This window comes from Eupeodes corollae, chromosome 1 (genome assembly GCF_945859685.1).
Source record: "Eupeodes corollae chromosome 1, idEupCoro1.1, whole genome shotgun sequence".
Lineage (NCBI taxonomy): Eukaryota > Metazoa > Arthropoda > Insecta > Diptera > Syrphidae > Eupeodes > Eupeodes corollae.
In genome coordinates this window covers 111000968-111017765 of record NC_079147.1, presented here as the reverse complement: position 1 = coordinate 111017765, position 16798 = coordinate 111000968, and the positions used below count along the sequence as shown (strand labels likewise).

The following is a 16798-nucleotide window of genomic DNA, read 5'->3' as shown; positions in this document are numbered from 1 at the left end:
AATTTCGATGATATTGGGGTAATTTTAAAAATGTGTGATTTTTCTTGACAATAGTTTCAAAATCTTCAGTCGACTATACGAAAAAGACTGCAATTCAAATTCAACTCCTATAGTAAGGCAAATGGTATCATAAAAAAATTCCTTTGTATACACACGTAATCCAAAATAAAAACCCATCTAGACACATTTATATGAATTAAAATACATAAATATAATACTCCAACAGCTGTTTTCCCATAAAATAAGTTGATACTGCATTCAAATCACAAAATGAAGAGCTATCGTCGTGCGTCGTATGTACCTTGGGATTGGGCTTCCCAGAACCGCAATCAAAGTTTAATCAGTTGTTCTACGAGTATTACGGTTACATATCCTTGCAACTTCTTTTTCCTTTTTTTATTTTATGTTCCATCCATCCTTCCAACCATTCTATTCTGACAGGATGTAAATATCTATGCAAAAGATTTCACAAAACCAAATAAAAAAAAAACTACCACTCCTAATGTGAATCTCAAAGTGGTGACGTCTATGCTCCTTTTGACAGGCGTACCAGACAATTTTTATACTTTTCCACCCCCATTATTCATTCACATATCTGAGAATAACTTAAGTTTTGAGATTCCCCAATACAAACGTATTCTTCTACACTCATTTTCAATACTCATTCAAGTTTTTGTATATGTACAAGATGAAAAAGCTCCCCAATTCACAACACATTCAAGAATTCAACTGCTTTCAAGCTATCCGTCAAAAGGTATATAGTGAACCCCCAAAAGGTTTTTCGTTTTGAAACTCGAATTTGCTTGGTCGTTGTTTCATCGAACGGATACATTGCGCGGGTGAAAAAAATAAGTTAAAAGTAAAAATAAACATTTTTCTACCCTTTGTTATTTTTTACCGACCAACTTAGGAGAGTGTTTTTCAAAACCTCAAAAAGGTGTTTATATAAACCAGAATTGAAAATAAAGAAAAACATTAAAGAAAAGCCCTTCCCAAAAGAAAACACTTCCTATCTCTGCCAAGTTAAATAAAAAATCCTTAGCCGGAAAACAAGCGGAATTGAATTGAAAAAGAAGAAAATATTTAATTATTTTGTGGTTTTCTATTTCTTTTTTTTTAAGTTTTCTAAAACACAAAACAAGTGAAAGTTAAAAAATACATTTCTTGATTTTTCATAAAACTTATGAACTTTTATGAAATGATGCTAAAGTTTGAAGGGTTTATACTTTTTTGGACACTAATCTGTGCAGTTTTTTCAATAATCACCGTTTCGAATGCTTCTGGTGGTGCAGGATTTGGAAATGATGTTTTCACCAGTTCGTTTCTAGTTCGATTTCGACGAAGTGTTGAGAATGATTTGGCCCACCAAATTGCATCTCAATATGGCTTTGATAATCTAGGCCCGGTAAGTCAAAACATATTTTGTCGTCGATTTCAGTTTCAAAAGCCAAAAGTTTTATATTTATTTATTTGTCTTACGATTTTTGAGAAAAATCAATGAAAATCACTTTGGCGTTGAACTTGCAAATGGTGATGGTGAAGTGAATTTAGGTTTCAAGAGTGTTGTGTATCTGCCAGAGTCAGAGGAGCAGCATCTGTCTTTTTCATTTTCGATTCATCGTCATCGTCGTATTTGAAAATATGAACAATTTAAACTATTTGCATACAGAAGTTATGGTAGCTTATAAATCATTAATGTACGAGTACCAACAGAAATACTCGCATTCCAATACAAAATAATAAGGGTTGTTTGTAAAAACTTGACCTTGGGGGTGTTTCTCTGTTTAGTTTTATGAACCACCTGCTTTCAAAGTGTGGAGAAAGAAAGACGTCATGTTGTTATGCCGCAATTGCACATTACCCACATTATACATACATATAGTATATACATAGCTTTGCTTCGGAAGTAGAGTGCAATTATATTTTAATTACTTTTAGGAGAACTTTACAGAACCTAATTTTGTAACCAGGGTAGCTTTATTTAACATACAAAAAATATGGATCTGTCTTATTCATTGGCAGGTTTCGCGTGGCATTTAAAAAAATTATGTAGGTCATCATCATCACTGTGGCACATATGAAATAAGGGGCACAAGCTATAAAGGGAATGTATTTTGTGAACTTTTATTTTGTACGATTTTATATACCTAAATACATGTCTTCCAATGTACATATGAATGTATGTCGACATGTAATAAATTAGGTATATTATTTATGATTTGAAAAACACAGCAGCTATGTTTCTATGGCATTTAACATAAAATCCACGACTCATTAAGTCGAATGTAACATATTTGTCAAAAATACGTTAAGGTACATCGTAGAGGTAAAGGTTAATATATTAAGGTCCCAAAGTGGGTATAAGAAAAATGTAAGGGAGCATTAAATTAATTGCTGTGTGTGTAGAATATTATATTTATTGTACACCGTTAAGTTGCGTTTTGAGCAATTAATAATTTAATCATGTCAACACTCAGATATAAGAAGCCATTTGTAAACATATGTACATAATATTTATTATTCAAGCATTCATAAAAGTCCATGAAAATTTGTTTATTGAAAATATTGGAGTTTAATAATTCAGAAATAATGTTGGAATAAGTCTTAAAACTTATCGTCCACTCAGATCATACCAAATCAGCAAATAAAAAAATACTATAGTTATAATAGAGATTCGGTACCAAGTCACTTAGCATGTCTCAAAATAAGTTCCCTCATTTTTATTAAAGCTAATTAACTGTCAGGGACTACCAATATTGAATACAAATTATTATAGACATTTCGAAATCGAAATAGTAAAAAATCTCAGTTTTAAGTCAGTCACAAAATTCTACGTTTAGTGATAAATTACCGCATTTAATTAAAATGCATTCGTTGTATTAATTTAACAAAGAGCATTTTTTGTTTTTAAATAATTAAGTAACAAAATAAGTCATCAAAATGAAGTTAATTAAAAAAAAAATTAAAGGAGGCTGGGATGTGACCCACACTGATAACTTCCCATCCCGTCTGTCAATTTGTCTTGCTTAAAAGTGTGTAGGTTTTCGTCTTAGGTTAAAAAAGTTGTCAATAGAATTATTCTTGAAAATTTTAACATTACCAACAATAATTTTCATATCAAGAAATAGTTTAGTCTCAAAATCGAGTTTAGTTAAATAGATTTTTAGTCGAAAACACATATTTACCAATTCAAGTAGCATTTCTTAAATTTTTACAAATTGGATGAATGAAATTAATTTGAGAGATATCAAGAATTGAACATCAACTTTTACCAAATTTGCGTACTATTTCTTGTAGATTTTATTTTGTTCATAAAAAAGGGACGGATTTAAAAAAAAAAAACAACAGAATATCGAAAACAATATTTAAAAAAAGTTCGAAGACAATATTTTTGAAAAGCTATTTGAGTCGAAAGTAAATGTTTACCAAGTTTTAGTATTAGGTATTTATTTTTTTGTAAATGTTGACAAAATATTTTTTAAAGGTCCAAAGTAGTTTAAAGCCAATATCTCAAAGTTTTATAAAGATATTTGAGTCCAAAATCAATTTTTAACAACTTTTATTAATTTTTTTGTTTAGGTTTTTATTTTTTGTAAAAAGACTGTTAGTTCCATTTTTCTCAACATTTTTTTGAAAATTGAAAATAATATTTCTTATAAGTTAAAATTAAGTGGAAGCCATTGTATCAATTTTTTTGAAAATATATTTTAGTCAAAAATCAACTTTTACCAACTTTTGTGAAATTTTTTATTAAGTTTGTATTTTTTGTAAACAACAACTGTCAATTCAACTTTTCAACTCAAAATTTTGCCGAATGTTTACAACAATATTTTTTATAAGATAAAATGAGTTTGAAGCCATAATCTCAAGTTTTTGAAAAGATATTTCAGTCGAAATTCAATTGTTACCAACTTCGAGTAAAGTCTTTTTTTTTGGGTTTTTACTTTTTATAAAAAAAACTATTATTTTGATTTTTATCAAAACTTTACCAGATGTTAAAAACCGTTTTTTTTTTGTTGCAAAAAATTGTTTTGGAGATGAAATCATTTTTTATTCGTATAAGTTTTTTCGATTTATAAAAACCCCGTTAATTGTTTTTTTTCCCCAAAAATATACTGGTTTGGTTTCACGTTGCTATATCATACTAATATTATAAATGCGAATGTAAGTTTGTTTGTTACGCTTTAACGCAAAAACTACTTAACCGAAGGTATTAGAAGTAACATAGGATACTTTTTATTAAAAAAATAAAAAAAAATTACGAAAAATAAGAAAATTGTTTGTCAAAATATCGTCAAATTTAGCTACTTCAACGCCATCAAGCATAATCTGCATCATAGTAATGAAGTTTCAACCCTGAATATTGTAATACCAACCCACTGTATTACCGACGGTGACGACAATATCTATATTTACCGTACATGTTACGGATTTTGAATGCTTTTGTCTGCGCATGTTGTTGCATCATGTTAGAGGTCCAATTAGCTTTACAGAACTTAAAATTGTCAATGGTCAGGAATGTCAAACCTACCGAGAAGCATGTGAAGCTCGGCGATTACTGTTAGAAAATGACAATCATTGGGATGAAACTTTGGAGGAAGCTGTGCAATGCCAGATAAAATCAGGGAACTTTACTCTACGCTTTTATCTTCTTGCGGTCTTTCTAACCCTCAAAGTACAAAGAATAAGTACAAAGAATACATGGCTGAAGATATTTTACATCAACTACAGCAAGTACACACAGACAATACTTTCAATGAACATGTCTACAATAAAACGCTAATTATAATCGAAAACAAGTTTCTTACGATGGTTGGAAAAAAATTAGATGATTTTGGAATATCCAGCCCTCGAAGATACAATGTGGATGATTTTGGTAATGAAATTGCACGAGAGCTAGATTATGATTTCATAGCACTTCAACATCAAGTGGCAGAATTAGTCCCTCAATTACTTCCAGAGCAAAATCATGTTTTCCATCAAGTTTTACGTAAGACTCCGGCAGTGGTGGACTCTTATTTTTTTAGAATTCAGAATTATTTATTTTTGTTACGGTGAAATATATTTTAACATTTTTTATTGCATTTTAATAAGCATATATTAAGGTGTTGAAACTTCATTGTCTGTAGTAATTTTTAAAAATTGTTGATCTCAGCCAAGCAATAAAATTTAGTTATTATATTGACTCACTTCTATTATTATACCCTTACCCTTTATCTCTCATACTTATTTAATTTTTCCACTGCGGGCGAAGCCGCGGGTAAAAAGCAAGTATAATATAAAATTTATTCAAGTCTAGCGTCATTCGCTCGGAAGATATTTAGGGTTAACCTAAATGTTTACCTTTTTTTACAAAAATCGTCGCGTACGTACGGACGTACGAAGGTACGTATACACACACGCACATACGTAATTTCGCAAACTTAAGTGAATTTTCATTGGGTTTTTGACATAAGCTTATGTTTGCTTATGCCTATTATAGTTGGGCCTTTAGCGTTTTTCTCGATTAACGTTACTGATAAATGTTTTTTTTCTTGGCTCTCTTCCATCAAACCCTTCAGATCTCAAAAATCTTCGCATTTGCTCTGGGTGGTCTTCTTTTTTAGACGTATTTGAAATTTCCTCCGCCAATTTAACTGCACTTATTAGAGGATTATAGTTAACTTTCTGAATAATGCTTCGGATATCGTGAGTACTTATTTTTTAGACAGCAAGAACTTGGCTTATTTGCTGTCCTCTATTAATATAATTTTGTATTATTGTTTACACAGTTGAGGGACTTTTACCCACGATTATGATGAATTCAAATTTTATAATTAAAATAGCAGTGTTAAAGACAGCATTAGAACAATGTTTTATATGTTAACTTTCGTAACTAGCTGTTGGAGGAGTACCAGTGAAAAAACTTTAGGTGGAACCGGCAGAGATTCAACCCAAGACCCTTTACGATGAAAATCTAACGCACTAATCAACACCCTACGGGTACTATATTAATAATATTTAATAATATTTTATTATTTATTAAAATATCTTCGAGTTTTTGCTATAATCATTGATATACCATTTTTCATACCTATTCGTAGACTTTTGTGACTCATTGTATCTCAATTTTGTGGAAATACCATTTACCACAAACCAAGTCTAGATAGTCTGCAGGTTGAAATAGCTTGGGATTTAAATACATTTTGACGAATTTTGGAAAAAATAGAAAATCTGTTACATGTTGTTGTCGGAAATTCTTTTTTCTTCCGTTTTGTTCATAATAAACATACTTGTTATTTAAATATATTACGTGAATTTTGAGAATCGAATTGTTCTATTAAAGTCCATGTGATTGAAACTAATCCAGATGTTACAAAAATAGCTTATTTTGTATTTAAATTTTATAACACTTTCGCCCTAAATCTCTTTATATACATATTTTTATTTGAATTAATTTTGTCTGATCTTAATTTTGTGAGAGATTGGGGAGGTTCAAACAGAATAAACGTAAATTTTGATCAAGACAATTAGATAGTTTTCCAAGTGTCATATACTTAGAACTCGGTAATTTACTTTACTAATTTCTACTTTCAGATCATTGTACAAAAACTACCAAAAACATTATTGTCTACCAAACACTCTTCAGACATGCTACATGTCCATCACGATTTTATATATATTTTATATTTTAAAGATATATAATTTATTTCTTTTTCAATTTGACAACGAACTTTTTATACAAAACATTTAATGGAATTGTTCAGAAAATATAAATCGTAGGATAATAAAGTCCAGCTTACAATTGAATGAAAAATATGATCAGCCGTCATTTTGACATAAGTAGACTCGACTTGAAAGTCAGAGAGACTTTTCTTGATTAACTTTCCAGTCATCTTTCCAATATAGATGCCTTAATTGGAAGGGAATTTTTTGACTGCTGGTCAATCAGATACTAGAAACTTGCCTTACTTTCAAGTCCTTAATGTCGTCTGAAGCTGCCTATTTACAAATATCTTCTATGCATCAAATCAAATGCACTTTTCGTCTGTCAGTTTGACAGATGTGGTTTGTGTTTAGTCCGATTAAAAACATTTCAGAAATCTTTCTGCGTTGATAAAAGACTTCATTTAATTCCACAAAAAAATAGTCCAGCGGTGTTAAATCGGACAAATTTGTAGGAAACACCCACAGGCCCACAACGACTTATGATAATGCGCTCACGAAAAGTTTCTTTGAATAAATTGATTGTGTTTGCGATTTGCAAACATTGTCGGGATCAAGCCTGTTTATAATGAAATAGCAAACCTCACTGAGCATAAATCAAGTGACAGCTGTCAAAAACATCAGCTTCAAAAAAGTATTGTCAGATTAAAAACTAGACGTCCAAAAAAACACACGTTATCATTTCATGGTTAAAGTATAACTTGAAATGTTGCTATATTTTTGATGAGGTTGTGAAAAAAATCATGAGTGTTTGTAAATAAATAACGGCTGTTTTAATACAATTTTGAAAAACTCTTAATTTAAGTTCGTTTTCACTTAACCTGTCTACAAAGGATTTTTGTTTTTAATGTCGCAACATTTTTATAAAAAGTTTAAGCCATTTTTAGCAATTTATTAACCTTAAAAGATAATTTATCTAAATTTAAACAATTTTTACATCTATTTTCTTAACAATTTGCTAAAGTTAAAATCCCGGAAATACTACTTTAATTTTTAAAAATTTGCTAAATCCAAGACATTTCTGTGCAATTATTCTTATAAGAGCAGTAAATGGAATGGCCCATTCAACAGTTGGGAATTCCAATTAATAGGCCCGTTTAAGTGTATTTGCTTTGTTAATTTTTACGAACTGTCACTTTTGGAAATGTTTGGATGCCCACTTTTTAATAAAAAGCAATTAGCATTTTACTAGTTAGCAAAACGAAAAGAAAGGTTTACAGTTTTGGAGTGTCTGAGTAATTTGCTAAATATTTAGCAAATTTATAACTAGTAAAATTTTTAACCCTTAACAATAGTATGTTAAAAATTTTGTGCCAGAAATTTAAATTGGTTGGTATTGCCATTTCGCTTACAATTATTACATTGAGATTTACATCTGTGACAATATTTGTTGGTTGGTTTTTATTTTAAAAATTATCTATGTTCTCTCCCAGTTTCTTAATTTATGGATTTTATAAAAGATAAGAAAAATATAAATGTTTTGCACATTTGAAAACGTGCAAAGATTGTTTTAAAAGAAATGTCGGTTTTTATTTTAAAAATTATCATTTTTCAATATCCCAAAAACGAGGTGTGTAAATTAATATTGTTCGACAAATAACAACATCAAGACATGAAAAAGGAAATTTAAAAAAAAATATACTGCTAGTAAAAGTAAAAAATTTTTAATCCCAAAAGCCAAAAAAATAAAAATTTATGAAAACCAATTTGAAAATACCCTTTGTAAAGTTTTTAAGATTCAGTTTCACATTGATATCCACATTTTTAAAGTGCTGGTTCTTAGAGTGCTTTGTAAAATGAAAATGTCTGACCAATAATTTGGCTCTGTTTATCTAGTCACTGTGCACTTGTACATTTATTTTAACAGATTTGATTTGTTGCAATTTTCTACCACTTTTTGACACTTATCTTATCTTATCTTATCTCAACCATAACTTGTCGAATGTTGGTTTTAAAGTGCTCAAAAGTCTGCATAGACACGGTCTTTCGCGAAAAAGTTAAACACTGTCAAATCGTCTTGTTGAAACCACATATTCTTCAAGTCGTATTCTCTAATAGCCGGCAAAAAAGTCAGTTATCATAGGTGACCATAACGACCCGAATTGACAGTGACAGTAGTTTCATCGTAGTTTCAGAAGAAGTAAGGCCCAATCACGTATCCGGACCAAAGACCGCACCAAACAGTGACTTTTTGTGGAAGTCTCTCTTCAATTAATTGAGGATTCTCCGAACCCCAAACACGACTATTTTGTTTATAAACATGCCCACCAAGTGGGAATGTACTTCGTCGCTGAAAAAAAATTTGTTCGAAAAATGGTCCACCGCCTGTTGTTCAAGCAACAATTTGACGTATCTATGACGTTGCGAGTGGTCAGCTGACTTCAGTTGTTGTGTGTGCTGGAATTTATATGGATGTAGGTGTAGTTCGAAATGCAAAATATGCCATAATGTGCCGTAAGACAGTTCTAGTTTCCGAGAACGACGAGGAATCGACACATTCGGGTCTTCGGCAACACCTTCTCTTACAGCAGCGATATTTTCAGTGGTATGGAACGAGCTTAACAATAATGCACAGACCTTACAACATCTGTTTTAAATCCAGTCTTCAAATTTCTTCACAATTTTGCCAATTGTTTGCGTAGTTGGACGAATATGTAAACTATAACCTCCTCTTAAACCACGAAATGTGGCTGTGGCAGGTTTTAAAAATGTGTGTGCCTTGTGCATATAGCTAAGCGATCCATTTTCCTAAATGCCAAGCTTTTAATTGAACAAAATAATTGGTTTGACAGATGTCGAATTTCAGCCCTATACTTTTGAAACCACAAAATAGATACCCTGTTTTTTAAACGATACACATTTAAAAAGAAATTGAGTGAATCGAATGTTTAAAACCTTTACAAAACAATTTTCTCAACCGATATGGATTTGCAAAAAGATAAATTTTATTATTAATCCTTATTTCTCAATGCGTATCCTCATGATAAGGGTTTATCTTCAATTTGCTTTGAATTTGATATCCCTCTTTGGAAATAGTCAAACAATAGAAAATGAGGGAATCTATAAACTTTTCAGCTATGAAAAACTTTTCTTTGAGTTTTGTTTAGGATGAATAAGCAAAATTTATTGTAATGATAATCCGATTTATCTTTAAATGATGTTCCGTCATTTGAAAAAAATATTATTGATACAAACTTAGAACAACAGTGTTTTAAGCCATTGTATTTGGAAAGAATATTTCTTAAGGTTTAACCAAAAAAAAACCAATTGTTATCATTTTAAAGCACATACATCTAGGCTATTTAATATTTAATTCATAGCTTCAGGTTTTAAAATTGGCTGGCTCCTGGGTAATCATTAACTTTCATTCTATGAGCAAAGGTAGACGGTCTTGTAAGGGAGCTAGGCGCACTCACTGCAGGACAAAACCAAACAATTCAATGCCATTGTACTTACCAAAAACGAGGTACGACATTATTTATAGAATCTTAAAATCCATTGTGAACTTGACTGTTCTTTTCAGAAATATAATTAACTTTTCCCTCAAGAAAAGAGCAAACCTTGCTAGGTACTAGGTATACAATATGTACTTTATAAAGGCTCCGTGGTAGATAGTCAATTTAAATTAGAAAATTGTCCTCTTTTCTTTATATATTTTACTAAAAAGGGTTTTTATGTGTGTATATGTCCCACGTCACAATTCATTACCATAGTTCTTTTTTTTATATTTAATTTTTATTTTATTAGATTTTGTTTACATCTTCGTCGTCGAATTTATAAGAAGATCCATAAATAGCTCAAAATTATGTAACCAAAGTTTTCGCAAGTAAAGCCAAATTGGGTTTAACTTTTGCGTAGGTATATGTTCCTATGGATAGATGAATTTATTGAAGAATTAATTTAAGGCGTTTATGATGGGAGCTGTGGAAGGGCTTCAGGGCTTGTTGTGTCATATTTGCTTATTCAATATATAACCTCTTAAACATCAGAATAAAAATTCATCATCTCTTTATTCACCTAGAATGAGGATTTTTTTTTTGTTTCAACTTTGTCCTTTAAGATATTTATGTACTCAAAAATATTTTAAGTCCATATTGAGAGAATTAACACATTCCGATTTGTTGTGTATACATTTTATTAGGAATTTGTTATTTCGCATTTGAAAAATTCGAATACGCCTGTAGACAGGACAAATTATATGAGTACGCTCAAATTATTTGGTTAATTTAATTATGACCATAGGGGCATAGACTCCCATTCTTGGGTAAAAGGAGGATGATTGCTGCCTACGACCTGAACATTACCCCATCCGCAGTTTAAAATGCTGCGGGATATAGCAAATTATTTATCGCAAAAATCAATTTTATTTAATTTCCAATACGAACATATCAAATGTTAAGATTTATTTGAAATGTCTAAAGTGTATAGCAGTTGTTTCGGCCTTCGTAAAATAGAACCGCTAGAAAGCTTTATCTCACAGGCTCGAATTTTACCGTCTCGCCCAAGAAAAGCCTCTTGTATTACAGCTAAATGCCATAGGGGTCGAGGCAACGATGAATCTTCCACTAATACCACATCTCCAACTTGAAGGTTAGACTGGGCGTAATTTTTGGAATGATGTAAGGATCTAAGTTGAAAAAGGTACTCTTTAAACCACCTGTTCTTGAAAGCAGCTATGAAAATTAGGCGCTCTTGCCACAGCTTTCGTAATGCATTACCGGTTTGATATTCAGATGGAAAATCTTGTGGAGGTCCACATGGTCTATTTAGAAAATTAGAAGAAGTGAGTGGTGAAAGGTCTAATAGGTTATCGCCCATATACGTTAAGAGCCTTGTATTCACCACACATTCAACTTCTGTTAGCAACGTATGCAGCTGATCGTTGTTAAGAGTTGCTCGTCGTACAGCTGCTCGTAAAGCTGTTTTAACCAACCCCACCAGTATAGCTCCCAGAAGCCTTCCCACCATGGAGATCGAGAAAACGTTTACTGGATCTTACATTTCTTAGCTGCTGGAACTCAGAGGACGTTTTCTTGAAAGGTGTAGCGTTGTCAGAATATATTATGCGTGGAGCTCCTAGCCAAGCAATGAATCGTCGTCGTTGCAAGAATGCAACTCTCAGCTCTAAGTTCGTTTGTGTATTCGAGATGAACAACACGAACTGCTGCATATGTAAATAATCAAAAACGTACAACGGACCTGCGAAGTCAATTCCAGATAGCTCGAATGCTCTAGATGACAAGTCTCTATCTTTTGTAAGTTACAAACGAAGTAATTTTTGATAACATTCTTTACTATTTGCCATCCTCTTATAACTCAGTATTTTGAGCGTAAGTGTGAAAAATAGGCTGAGGCACCACCGTGGAAGATCCTTGCATGAAGATCAATTACTATAAGTTTCGTCACATGAGATGACTGCGGTAAGATGATTTGGTGAGCAATGTTTGTATTATTTTGAACATCTTGGAGACGACCACCAACTCTTTTAAACTTATCGATATCATGATAATACTGGCAGTAAATATCAGCTTTGGTAATATCTTCAGCAGAAATATAATCAAAATCGTGCTTTCGAAACACCTCAATAGTTCGGAAAACGCAAGCAGTTACACGAATAAGACGAGTCAATGTACTTAAATCCTTAGCGTTTAAAATGGGTTCGGCATACTGTAGTTGTTGACAAAAGTTATCAAACGCTTTACTAAAATCGGTAATTACACAATCTACCTGTTCGCTTTCTCAAAAACATCTAAATAAAAATAACGTTCAATTAAATAAGTATGTATTACAATTGCTTTCTTCTTGCTTCTCTGTATTCCTAATGGAGCCTAAGTAGACAAAGTCCTTAACTTCCTCAGAGTTACGTCTGGTGACGTAACACAAATTCGACAAAAGCACCATTAACATCACGCTGAGTTCTTCCGATTATTTCAATGTCATCAGCATTGCATTTTTTGACATCGAAAGGTTTGGAAAGGGATAACAAAATTAGACATAGCTCTTTACGGCTCGACCATGTAGATATTGTCATATGTGGTCTTGAAATCGATGAAGAGATGGTGGGTGTCGATTTGATGTTCTTAGGTTTTTATCCAGGATCTGCCTTAATGTGAATATTTGGATTGGTCTTAAACCAGACTGATAAGGACCTATTAGGTTGTTGACGATGGGCTTTTGTCGTTCACATATTAGGGCTGATGCCTCTACAGTTTAGAAGGTATCCTTTTTCTCAGTATCACTAGTGCAGCACTTCCCTTAGGTGTATTAAAATTAATATTTTTATTGAAAGTTTAACACTGAAGAAGAAGAACTAGAGTTAACTGGGATAGATTCATCAAAAACTTTTTTAAAATAGCTTGGAAACATGTAGTACCACTATTAGCAGCTTAAATAAAGTTTCAGATGTATACATATTTCGAATTATGTAAGAGCATCATATTTTTATAAATATATAAACTCGAAAAATACGTGCATGCATAGGTACAATACATAACATGTTATCAAAATCAATAATGTCCTGCGTCCCAGAGCATCCCTTTGTGGTAGCAGCTCAATATTGATGAAAATGACAAGATACATTGATAAATACCTAACCTACATCATACTCGTATTATCACAATATTTTTCCTGCACCCACAACCAATATGCACCGGAGATGCAAAGGGAGGCAGAAGTGACGTAAAAGTTCAACAATAAGGCTTAGTCTACAAATCCCTTATAAGCTAAATATCCCAAACAAAAACTGCTTCTGCACTTCCATATATTTTCAAAATGCGAGAATTTTAATCTTCTGATTGCGAAATAAGACACGAGCAAATCCTCTGATGCTATTTTTGCTATTTCAACTGATGATGTCGGTTATGAAAAGCGATTTAATATTAAACTTAAATAAGAAGTTTTGAAGTTGTAACTATCGTAAACGACTTAATCGTTATATCTTAAAACCAAACAAAAGTATGAATTTACTTTCAATATTCTGTGGGACTTTGATGAAGTAAAAGAGTTAAGATGTTTGAAAATATAGAAAACATGTAAGTTTACTTTTTGAGAAACTTCTTAGAAAGCTTCAGCTTAACACGTGTCTTTTTAATTATTAGTGCAAAGATGAGGAATATATAAAGAGCGGTGATTAACAAACAAAAATCGAACAACAAAAAATTCCTTGAGGTAGCTAGTTGTAAGCATACATTGGTTTCCACAGAAGGGTGAATTCATTAAATTTTCTTTTAGGGATAAAAAATACAAAGTTTAAAAATTACCCAACAATTTATGGTATGAATAAAATTGAAGTATTTACTTTGATTACAAATTCTAAGTAGCCACTATAATTCAAGAAGAAACTCTGATTTTCGGGTTTTACTTTGTTTTTCATATGAATATAAACATTTTCTTAATTGATTGCAAAACTACTTAAGGTACCTAAATAAATTAAACTCATTTGAGTCAACCTTATTAATTATTATACCTGAATGGGTGTTTATCCAACTTACTCAGCTAAGCCCACATAAATATCCTTAATTTTGGCACTGTTCTATCTCCTCAAGGCACATCTGTTGTATTAGCTAATTTCTTGTTTCAAAACTTGCCAGTTGAAGAAAGAGCTTCTAAGAGAACCGTTTGGTAACATATACGGGAGAGCTAATAAGACGGTGACCATAATTCTATTAGGATCCTTAACTGGTCATTATGCTTCCTCGATAGAAAAGTTAATTCCAACGCTGATATGAGGATTTCGACAGAGAAAGGACTTTTATCCCGAAGAGAGTTAAAAGCATCAGACCCAATGAAAATGCTTAGTTTAATTGATCTGTAAAGAGGGCGTTAGTGTTAAGGAAGTAAGTTTACTTTGATTAAAAGCGATCCCAGCATAGGAAAATTAGAAAAAGATAAGATCAAGCTAGGAAGGCCTGCAGCGCCCATACTCGACTGACCAAATCTGTAATGTCACAAATCCAGTAAAAACTTTTGGTAATTTGTAAAATAATAAGCAATTATTCCCCTTCACTGTTCCTACGTGTGTTGTCCATAACATCCTCTTAAGAGAAACCTAATCCTTTGGAAGGTAGTTCGCTACCAATTCAACGCTGCCCGGAGTGTAATATGATTCCAGCAGTAATTGGATCAATCTATTTTCGTATTCGTACTAAAGCCTTCAAAATCTCAACCTTCACCGGTTATAAGCTTTTTTTTTTTATCTGTACTTCTCTTCAGTTCTTGTTCCGAACAAATGAAAGATAGCATTTTTCCAGACCATATCCAAAAACGGTAATCGACCGATCGTATCAGCTTAAGAAGATTATGAAAGATCGAAGGCTTCTTAATAGCCGGTAATAGGTGGCTTTTGTAGCAATAGGCCCAATGGTGATTTCAAGATTCATCTCACTGAACAGTGGAAACAACTTAATATACTTTTTGGAGAAAGTAAGAACTTGTGTAAATTAGTTCAGCTTAGATGAGGAAACAGTTCTTCACCTCCTCTGTACATGCTACAAAACGCAAGTATTACCTAAGAGAATTCTTCTATAACGATCGCTTAGAAGAAAGCCTCAAGTTGTATCACGATGAGCCATAGTCCAAAGGTATCAAATCGCAAGATCTTTGTGGCCAGTTGATATCGCGCCTTAACGAGAAATAACGTGGCCAGGAAATGACTCATTCCATTAAAAACCATATTCGTTCGAGTTGTGTGGCCAATTGCTTGCGTAGTTGGATGAAATTTAAAAGATTGATGAATTTATCGATTAAAGAGTAATGGTAGATTAATGGATTCAATATTTACTTAAAGATGGGCTTTTAGTTTAGCTGAAGTAAAATAAAAGATTTATTTTAAAAGAGATTTACATAAGTATTTCTGTAAGCGATAGCTTCAGTAATAAAACGGATAAGAACTTTCCAGCCGCACTAACCATTTGGAATTGAGTAATTCTCTTCTGCAGAAAGAAAGCTTTTCCTAAAGTATAAACGTTGAATTTCTTGGAGTATTGGAGTCTTGCTAAGAAGTGATGAACGTTTTCGATTTGACTAAGGTAGCAAAGATTACAATTATGATTTAAATCAACCCTATGAAGTCTGTAATTTAGCTCTAGCATTTCAGTTCGGATCTTAAATATTAATTTGTTTCTCGTTAACTGTGAATTCTTTTCGAAAATAATTAGATTCCGCCAAACAGTGGTTAAGTTTTTTTGGTATCGTTCTTGACATGGACTCTTTAGCACGGTTCAGAAAATTTTGAAATACTTTTTCGTCAATTGCTGAGATGCAGTCATAAAATTCATCCTTCCATGAACCAAAGTTACTCAAGGCTTAATTCAATGTCGTACAATATTTAGTAGCCAATTCTTGCCAATCTTTGAAAGTCGTGTAATAACGCTGAAGTGCAATCATGAGTACTTTTCTTTGAAGATTACTATCACATTTCCTTAAAACTTTGACAATAAAGTCCGCATTTCCCTTAAGGTTTTTTAAGAAAATTGGAGGTAGTCCAGATTCAACATATATTGCATAGTAAGGTGTATTTAAAGGGACTTTAAATACACGTTTCAAGAAATATATCAGGATAACTTCAAATTCTTCACATTATTCGTAACCATACACTTCATTAGCATGGCAGAGTGAACTTTTAATTGTTGCATCAAATACTTTGAATTTTACCATCGGTTCGATACCTTTATTATTTAAAAATCTTGACCAAATGCAGTTAATGGCTGATCTCGCAACTGATGTTTTATCTTTTATATGAGGTCCGATGTTTAAATTTTGTGTTATTGTAAAACCTTAGTATTTACATTTTTTAACTACCTCTATTCTTTCACCATTGAGGTTCCACGAACGGTCATTTCTGACATAATGATTATGAGATCTGAAAACTATAATCTTCGACTTTGACGTGTTTATTTGAAGATCCCAAGAGTTACAATACTGGTTACGTTTGTTAATTTGCAGTTGTAGAGTTACCGGATTATCTGAGGAATGACAAGTACATCCTCATATAAAAGCACTTTTTTCTTTTTTTTATAATAAACGGGCACTCAAGGGGTTATTAATACCCTTAACATGTTTAAAGTTTAAACACAGTGCGAGCTTTAGGAAAATA

General features: G+C 32.0%; 1 protein-coding gene across 2 annotated transcripts in view; it reads left to right on the top strand.

Annotated features, from left to right (window-relative positions):
- The first annotated feature begins 783 nt into the window (after positions 1–783).
- LOC129942097 (neuroendocrine convertase 2) overlaps positions 784–16798 on the top strand; it is a 123550-nt gene continuing 107535 nt past the window's right edge. The window contains exon 1 of one of the 2 annotated variants that reach the window (XM_056050895.1): positions 784–1405. In XM_056050895.1, coding sequence (XP_055906870.1) covers positions 1184–1405 — 222 coding nt within the window. In that variant the 5' untranslated portion in view covers positions 784–1183. The remainder of the gene's footprint in view (positions 1406–16798) is intronic. The other variant, XM_056050896.1, reaches the window with a different exon arrangement.